General features: G+C 33.8%; 2 protein-coding genes across 2 annotated transcripts; both read left to right on the forward strand.

The window, feature by feature from the left end:
• The first annotated feature begins 1328 nt into the window (after nt 1-1328).
• Nucleotides 1329-3527, forward strand: LOC105774552 (putative pentatricopeptide repeat-containing protein At1g10330). Its single transcript, XM_052632362.1, is given in 3 exon segments — nt 1329-1830; nt 1832-2995; nt 3196-3527. Coding segments are annotated over 2 exon segments (1377 nt in total). The 5' UTR covers nt 1329-1545; the 3' UTR covers nt 2924-2995; nt 3196-3527.
• A 1156-nt stretch (nt 3528-4683) lies between these two features.
• LOC105774553 (uncharacterized) lies at nt 4684-5891 on the forward strand. Its single transcript, XM_012597088.2, has 2 exons — nt 4684-5023; nt 5142-5891. The coding sequence occupies exon 2, from the start codon at nt 5163-5165 to the stop codon at nt 5715-5717; it is 555 nt and encodes a 184-aa protein (XP_012452542.1). The 5' UTR covers nt 4684-5023; nt 5142-5162; the 3' UTR covers nt 5718-5891.
• Nucleotides 5892-9969: the final 4078 nt, after the last annotated feature.

A 9969-nucleotide genomic window follows, 5' to 3' on the forward strand; every position in this document is an offset into this window, starting at 1 on the left:
GAATTTTATGCTCCTAATCATTTAAATTCATGTTTCTATACTTAGGAGAGCATTTGGGAGCAAAAGGAGAGAAAGTTGAAAAATCAGAGCAACTTTCAGGAGCCACACAGGCTGGACACATAGTCGTGTGAGCCACACGAGCATGTTCCAAGCCGTGTCAAAATCACAAATTGCACTCCAAACACGTGGAAAAAAAATAATTGTTAGGTTTTTCGGGCATTCTAAGACCTATATATGACAAAGATAAGAAGATGGGAGTAAGCCATCATAGAATATTCAAGAAAACAACTCGAAAAATAACTCTGAAGTAGATTTCCATCAAGATTAAAGATCTCATTTTGATTCTTTGAAGTTTATTATGAGTTTTTTTATTTCTTGTGGTTATACTGTCTTTGAGATGTTTTTATTTGCAATTATGAACTAATTTTCTAAATACCTAGGGGAGATGAACCCTATGATGAATTTTGTCTTTTGATTTCTGTTATACGCAATAAATACTTGGATCTTGTTCTCAATTATGTGTGCTTAATTCTTGGTTTAATATTTCTAGACTATTAATCCATTTTGTTGTGCTTAAACCAGAGGAGGAGTAGACATTGTTTAAGAGTAGATCTAGCATAATTTAGTGGAGTTGCATACAATCCTAGAAATAGGACGACATAAATCTACCAGATTAGAGTCAAATCTAATAGGGGGATTCATAGATCGAATTAATGCGATAATAGGGGTTTTAATTAGAAAGAAATTTCAATTAATCAACCTAAAGTCAGTTGCTCTTAGTCTTGAAGAAAGATATTAGCATAATTTAGGGATTTCTACGGATCAAGATACTAAGTGAAGAAATTGCATAATTTAGATTGATAATGACAAATGAAGTCTAGGTAAATTCTTTCCTAAGTATTGTTTCGCTTCTTGGTTGTTTACTCAATTATTTTCCTGATTTGTTATTTGTCATGTTCTTTAGTTAATTTTAGTTTTTAATCAATTACTCCAATTTGTCGGTTAAATAATAGAAAGATGGTAATTACTAGTACTTTTAGTCTTCGTGGGAATGATATTTGTGCTCACTGTAGCTATACTGTTAATTGATAGGTGCACTTGCCATTGTCGAAATTTTAGTTGGTTTACCATCAATAGAATAAAGGTTGATTTGGTCAATGATGTGATATTAAATTAGCTATTAACATGAAGCGAAGAGATCGAGTAAAGTTGGTGTTTACGGTTTGTTAGAATCGTTATTTTCTATAGATGACAGCATTATTTTTTACTCGCATATAAATATGTGAGAATCTGTATCTGAAAGGTATCAACGGACATTGGAAGAGGATGCTTTTAGGCGAGTCTTGTACCATTGCGGTGATCCTAAGTTCCATCATGAGCTCTTAATTTCTCAGCATAGTGATTATTCTATTTTATGCAATTTTTTTTTCTAATTAAGTTCTTTTAAGGGTGGCTTCAATAAAATTACTATGAGGCCTCCCCATAATGAGGCCCATGATATAGAAGAAAGCTGAAAGGGCCATCACTGAAACCCGAATAAGCCACATGAACTCTGAGTATCTGCACCTTCAACGTTTCATCGAACGTCCAAACCAAATCAAGCAAATCCATTCCCTGCTAATCACCACCGCTCTCCTCTTCAATACTGTTTCCAAATGGAAACCAACCCTCCTTTACAACACCTTAATAAGGGCCTATCTCAACATAATCCCACATTGTTCCCTTACACTCTTCACCTTCATGCTTCATCATCGGGCACCCCCCAATGGCCACACTTTCACTTCCCTTTTCAAAGCCGCCTCTACCTCCCAATCCTTAGCCTCGCTCTCTTGCGCACCCCCTCCATGCCCAAGCACTAAAGCGTGGCGTCTTGACTGACTCCTTCGTGCAAACATCGTTGCTTGGTTTGTATGCTAAACTCGGTAGCCTAAGTAATGTGCGTAAAGTGTTCGAAGAAATTCTTAACCCGTGCATCGTCGCGTGTAATGTGATGCTTGATGCTTTTGGGAGAAATGGTGATATGGGTTCTGCTCTTTTCTTCTTTGACCGCATGAGTGAAAAGGATGTGGTGTCTTGGACAAGTGTTATTAATGGTTTCGTAAGGAGCAAACAGTTTGCAAAGGCTATTTGGGTTTTTGAGAAAATGATAGAATTTTCGGTTAAACGGAGTGAGGCTACTTATGTTAACGTGCTCTCTTGTTGTGCTAATTTAGAAGAGCAAAGTGGGTTTTACCAAGGGAGGCAGATACATGGGTATATTTTCAGAAACGAGGGCGTTATGACTGTTTTCATGGGCACGGCATTGATTGATTTTTATGGAAAAAGAGGTCATCTAGAGTTTGCCTTTAGAGTTATTAATCAAATGTTGGATAGAGAGGTTTGTACTTGGAATGCAATGATCTCTTCTTTTGCATGTAATGGTAGAGAAAAGGAGGCTTTGGACTTGTTTGAGAAGATGAAAGTGGACGGAATGTGTCCGAATGAGGTCACATTTGTTGCTGTCCTTACAGCATGTGCTCGCACTAAGAGAGTGCAGTTGGGTTCACAATTCTTTCAATCAACGCGGTGCCAATATGGCATTGTGCCAATAATGGAACACTACAGGTGTATGGTAGATCTTTTAGGCAGAGCAGGCCTTTTGACTCAAGCGACTGAGTTTGTAAACACTATGCCTTTTCAACCTGATGCTTCGGTTTTGGGGGCTCTTTTAGGTGCTTGTAAGATTCATGGTGCCATTGAACTTGGAAATGAAGTGGGGAGAAGGTTGCTTGAGTTGCAGCCACGACATTGCGGACTATATTTAGCATTGTCTACCATAAATGCCGACAAGGAGAGATGGGATCGTGCAGCTGACTTGAGGAAAGCCATTGTAGAAGCAGGTATCAGGAAAGTTCCAGCTTATAGCTTCATTGATTCCGTGTAAAAATCCTGTGAAAGCAGAAGATGTCTCTATTCTTTAACTAATCACATGCATTCTGCAGCAGCAATATCGATGGTAAATGCCAATCAAAATATTAGAGAATTCATTCTTAGATTGAACAATCAAATATTCCCCTAGACAAAGAGTTAACTCTCTTATGATGCAAACACATCAGCATGATGAGATTTACATATGAAAGACAAATGAAATTCATGCTTGCTTGACTTTTTTTCTTTAGCCTGTCTTGACACGATATGTGTATTTGTCATGTGAAGGGAAGAACACAAAAATTGGGATTGAGGGGACCCTTTTACTTTTGGTGGCATGGACTGACTGAACGTGTGCAGCATGAGGGTATTTAAAATTCCATTAGTCTCTGGTTGTGGGCCAAATCTGAGGTAGGATTTTTGGTGAGGGAAAGGGAAAATAGAGATGCCTTTTGTTTTGGTGGCGTACATATGGAGGCTAGCTACGTTGTTGATTTGAACTAGATGGACCAATAATTGTTTGTTTTAATTGACTTATGCTTCCTTTGACAGACCTGTAGGATGGGTCTACCTGGTAAGTTTATCATTTGGATTCTTTAAAAGATTTGGTTTTATTTAAAAAATTGAGTAAACTAATTATTATATGTTAGATCAAAAAGTAAATCGGTCTTTTTGTTAAAAATTTCATCTATTTTATTATTAAAATTAATCATTGTGTGTTAACATGAAGTACACGTGGTATGTTATATGTAACTATATAGTAATTTCATCAGTCACACTAGCTTTTTATGGTAAAATGGATGATCTTTTAACAAAAAAATTTGTTTGCTCTTTAATTTATTGTACATGAATTAATTTGCCTATTTTTAAGTAAATATGACTAAATACAATTTGACTCTAGGATATAGACCTCTATAATAGATTATGGCTACCATTTGCGTGAGAAATGTAACAAATATATTTATAAAGGAATGGTAAAATACAATTGTTGAAAACTATAAAGGCTTGGGTTTAAATTTTATTATCTGTAATTTTTTTACATCTTTTCAAAATACAATTTTCTTTATAAAGTATGAGTATTTTATTATTAATCAACCGAATTAATGACAGATTAACTCGTATCACTAATTCAATTAATATATATATATATAATATATAGAAATGGAATAAAAAATTCATACAAACATAGCATAGCATCAACTTTTATATAATATAATTTATGAACCTATCGAACACCTTAAAACAATTCTGACAATAAAATAAAAATGTTATACAACATGAATTATCAATTTTTTTTTTAAAAAGGGCCTTAGCTGAATTGTGGGTAGAGATTTGAGAAATGGGGACAAGAAATTGAAATTTATAACAAAAATTCTAATCAATGTTTTGGTTAATGATGAACTTGGAATCTCACAGGAAAGAAGGACCACTGGAGCAGCACAGCTCATTTGGACGCAAATTAAGGCTTTGGCTTTAATGACACAATTAAATGAAGCAACCATGTTGATGCATATATGGTAATACATATTTCTATCCACATATATAACTAATGCATTATGATTGGGTTTTGGTTTCATAAATATTTCACTTTTCCTTGTTTGTTGGGGAAATGTTATCTTCATAGAAGAGAATATTTTTTTTTAAGAATCACATGCCACTTACTTGTACGCATGAAGTTCTTACGTATTAATGATTTTGTTTTTTTGTTTAATCCTATCCTAATAATAATAGTAATATACTTCTTAAGTTTGGGAATTTTCATTAAATATATAGAACAAGAATGACAAGACAGGAAAAAAATGAAAACCCTATGGCTACCCATTAAAACTAATAACAAATCCAAACTTACATTAAAACACCCTCAAAGTGGCTGTGCTTTGCTCCATCATTAAGGAACCTCAAAAAGTCCAAACCCCTTCCTTATTTACACCCTTTATTTGTTTGTTTGTATGTTTATCTTCTTCTTCTTCTTCTTCTGTTTTGTCTTTGTTCGTCCTTATGAAATCTTGAAAGGGAAAGCCTTTCTCAATAAACTCTACAAAAGGCACTTCCTTTTTTTCAACTACTCATTTAGTTTGGTTCAGTCATTTTCACAAGTGCAAATCAAGGGAAAGAGGTAAGATTCTCTTAATTGTTTGTTTCAAGTAATGAACTCATGGGACTTGCTTTACCATTTTTCTAGCTAGTTGCTTTCTGGGTTTTCTTTGCCAAGTTAACTTAGTGTGATATTGCAGGGAGAGAGGGAAGGAAGAACAATGGAAGGGGAAAGGAGAAGGAGGAGGAGGAGTTTCAAAGAACGGCTGGGATTTAAAGTGATGGGTTGTTGTGGTGGGTCTAAATGGGGATTCGGGTCAACGACCATGAGCCTCAGAGACGAAGATGAAGCTGAAATAGAAGAAGAGGAAGAACGAGTAGCAGCAGCGGATCCAGGTTGCGTCAACCCGGCTCCGGTTCCGACAGGCATGAACCTAGCCGCTGCTTTAGCAGCCGAGCGACATTATCGGGCATCGGGGTCGCCGACAAGTAATGTGGGTGGGGGGAGAACACCAGGGACGCCGCTAAGGGTATCGTTGATGAGGCTGTTGGAGGAGGCGGACGGCGGCGGAGGTGAGGAGGAGGAAGAAAAAGGGAGGAGGATGGAAATGGGGAGTGATAGGATATGCTGCGTGTGCATGGGGAGGAAGAAAGGTGCGGCTTTTATCCCATGTGGGCACACTTTTTGCAGGGTGTGTTCGAGGGAAGTGTGGTTGAATCGAGGGAGTTGTCCCCTCTGCAACCGTTCCATCCTCGAGATTCTTGACATTTTCTGAATCCTATCATCCATTGCTCTTACATCATCTTCTTCATGATGATAATGGTCATGGTCAATGGCTGAATAAGACTCATCAAGGAGTCTAGTATTTTTTATTTTTTATTATTCAAAAATATTAATCTTGTTAAAATTATTCTATTAAATTTAAGTTTATTACAATATTATTTTTTTACATGGCTACTATTTAATTTAATAAAATAAATTTATCAATATTAACATTAAAATTAAATTTTAAAATCTAAAAATTCAAATATTAAAAAATAGTACAAAATTTAAAACATATTTTAACCCTAAATTTATTATGAAATTTTGAGTTATTCTTATAAATAACGATTTTCAATATTCAATTTCAACATCCATTTATATATTATTATTATTATTGTTAAATATGTTTATTTACTTGTTTTAAGGAAAATATGTTTATTTTTAAAATAGTAATTTAACAAATTCAAAAAATTTCGATGGTCTAATTTAATCTACATATATTATTTTTAATGATAATTATAATAAATAAACAAAAAAACCTTCTTTTGCAATCTTTTAACAATTATTTTTGTTTTATTTTGCAGTCAATTTCAACTTCTTAATTAAATTTATCTTTTATTTAAAATCGACATTATTCAAGAGTTTTACTTGAACATCTCCTCCGACCTAAACAAGCTAAAATTAAATAATATTATAAAAATAAAATGACCAGTTAAAATCGAAGTATAAAGTTTAAATCTCAAATTTAATAATAAAAAAACTAAAACTAAAATTAACCCCTTTTTTTTAATGAAAACAAAAAAAAAAGAGAAAAAGAAAAAGAAATGGAGCATCCGATGTGTCCGTTTTGATTCCAGCAAGTTCTTCAAGCTGGATTTTTGTTAATTGTGGCCCAATTTGATAGTTTGAAGGGGCTATCCTTCCCACCATTTAACTTCTAGGCCCAAGCAACTAAAGTAACGCAATCATCTTACTTTTTTCATGTCACATTTGGATAAACCTCCAACCTCACTTTTTTTCCCTACTTTTAAATTTCATGGAAGAAATTAGAGTTTTTATATCTTTTTTAGACTTTAACACATGCCGGCATGATAGACTATTTGAGAAGCAACCATAGTCAACTCTCTGATTCCACTCAGGCACCTTAGTGACTAGCCGTCCTGGATCTCTCGATCGTAGCATACAACCTAGACCATTCGTTCCCTCTTCGAGAACCTAAACCACCCGTCTCTAGGAACTATCCACCCACTTAGCAAGTATCTTTGACAAGCACCCGTTTTTTTTATATGAACACGCCTCAAGTGAGAACATGCCTCTAATGACCACTGAACCCCATCTGAAAGTAACAATATCATATTGTTATAACAAAATAAGGCTCATAGTGCACATCTTGCACAACATGTCCTGTACGTACTTTTTAATGGCAACCCCTCAACAATGGCCTGCCACACCACATCAGTAAACAAGAGGACCTCCACTATCAATACTCTCTCAAACAATAACGAAGGGATCTTTTGGCTGCTCTAGCAACCTTAGAATACTCTTTCACCTTAGCCCCCCTCCTCGATTCTCAACCTATCTTCTTGTATCCTTTCGGCTCTCCACCTTACTAGGTGAACCAGCGTCTTTAACACCGCCACTTCCTCCTCTTTGTCTTCCTCATTTTACAATGTATCAACAAAAGTATAGTTGAGACCATAAACGAATGGATTTACTTTAGATGCATTTATTTCATGAAAAATTATTTACAAAAAATTCTGTAGCATTTACCAATGAGGCCTTGGTTCAGTACCTAGGTTTGAGACTTACCATGTGCAATTATATGTGTGGGCCTCCAAGTCCATCATGTACGGTTGCCATGTGTGGGTCTTAGTCTAGTTAATCCAATTTGTTCGCTCTAGTTTGGATTTTACCAATCCTTTGTTCATTTGTGATGTAATGGTATGATTCTACTTTGTGGTTACTCAGACAGTCTATTTGTACTAGTTTGATACTTGGTGTTACTTGGACATAGATTTTTGTTTGTACTTTGTTTGTATTGTACTTGTTACCCTTCAAAAAAAAAATTCTTGTTTTTTTTTTTTGTGAAAAGTAGTTTCATCAACAAAAAATAACTTACTAATTAACTGAAAATAATATATATTTTTATTTTGAAATTGTTTTTCCTTTTGAAAAGTGTAAGTCAACTTTTAAAGCATAGCTCACTTATGAGTAACATGATTTTTAAGTAGAATTTAATTTGAATCGAACCAAATATTATTATATTTATAATGATTTTTATTTTTATCTTTTAGAAATATTAAAATAATAATTCAAAATTATAATTTTCAATATTATTAAATATTTTTTATTTTTAAAAAACTATTCTATATTGCAAATTTATTCTAATGATCCAAAATTTTCGTAATGAGAAATTTCGCAAAATGCTTGAAATTGAGAATTTGAGTCATTCTAGGAAGTTAAATCGAGAATGGAAATCAAGTTAATTTTATGACTCAGTATAATTGAATTTCCATTATTAAAAGTCATAAAACTAGTTGAAATTAAGAATTTAGAAATTGAGGTATGAACTATTTTACGAGGAAGTCAAATGTGTTAAGTGAATAACTTATGCTTAGAAACATGTGAGGGGTTTAAATGGTAGTTTTACCAAGGCATTAATAGCAAAATGCCCAATTCAAACTTTAGATATTAGCACTTCATTCTGCACGCACACTTTAGATACTAATAATTATTTTTACTTGAATAGTATCTGTGTTTTTGGATTAGGTGGATTAAGTTGTTCCGACTTTTTACCATTCGATTTTTTTCGCTATTCTCGACCTTAGTTAGTTAAAGTGTAAACCCTATTCGTAAAACGATGAACACTTTAGTGAAACTTTAAGAACCAAAAATCGAAGAACGAACTCTGTCAAAAGATATATTTTATTTGGGAAAATAACTTCCTCATATTTTTACAAAATATCGACGTCTATTAAGTATGTTTTTTTACCTAGTCCTTAGCCTCAATTTATAGAGAAAATAACAAGAATTTAAATTGACCAAAGTGTGATTAAATAATAATATTTTAATATGAAAAATCGACTCCTACTAGGAGTGTATAAGGTGGGGGCAATGACAAGCCTTCTTTGGAACTAGGGTTTGTCACCCATCCCTATTAAATTGGGCCCCTTTGGGCCTTGTCATTTACCGGGTCATTTAGACATGTTATTTGGCCTTTAAATTAACTCATACAATTTTTTCAGCCTAATAAATATTTTCCCTATGCCTAAAATATTATTGATTCATTCAATTAATTAAACTAATTCAATTGTTTCACTTTTTCACTTTTTCCATATCGTCGATTAATGAAAACTATTAAGGTTATACCAAGCTAGAGGAGGGACCAAATGGATATATATAGTTATGGCTCAAATAATTTGTAATTAATTTTAGATTCTTCGTCTACTAATTACCTCATTATTTTGTCACGGAGTCATTTCACTAAAGTACCATGATTGAGTTTTCCTTATCATATACCATTAAGAAAGCTACTTTATCAAGTGCTTGTCCAATGACCTTGTCGTATGTATGTTGCCTTCATAAAACATCCTTAATCTCTTTGGGATAAATTCATTCTCCCACTATGATCCTATTTTATTTCATAGTAACCATTACATATTATTTTATGAATAATTAATTACTGACAAATAGTAATTAAATCATTCATCTTTAGGACAAATGACCTGTAACCATGTCACTTCTCAACTATCATGTGCTACCGATGAGAGGATATCATTTACCCTTTATTGAGCTATAAATTTCACTATTGTAAATAAAGTTATGTCATGCAGAAGTCCCATACCCAATGTACTAACTTTCGGCTCTATTATCAATTGAATTCAAGCTATCAATACATAAAAGTATATGAGCCACACACACACACAGTCCATCTTTTACTTAGGATTTAGGTAAGTGTAACACCTCATAACCCGACCCGATCGTCGGGTTTGAGCTACAAGGTGCCACATTCATTTCTGTAGCAACTACAATCAATTTACATTTAATTAAAACCCATTAAACATTCATATATAAGTAACACATACATATAGAAAAATACATAATCGTTTTCAGGTCTTATACGAGCTTACGAAAACTCTTTTACAAACCCTAAGTGAAATAGGACCTAAAGGTTTCAAAACTCTAGGTTGACGTCGAGACGTCAGACTATGTGCCAAGGAATTGTTTCTTGGATGCTGGATCTACTTATCGAATTCTTGAGGATT

Source organism: Gossypium raimondii, chromosome 6 (assembly GCF_025698545.1).
Source record: "Gossypium raimondii isolate GPD5lz chromosome 6, ASM2569854v1, whole genome shotgun sequence".
Lineage (NCBI taxonomy): Eukaryota > Viridiplantae > Streptophyta > Magnoliopsida > Malvales > Malvaceae > Gossypium > Gossypium raimondii.

Coding starts and splice junctions, on each gene's coding strand:
- LOC105774553 (XM_012597088.2), top strand. CDS start 5,163: ATGGAAGGGGAAAGGAGAAGGAGGAGGAGGAGTTTCAAAGAACGGCTG.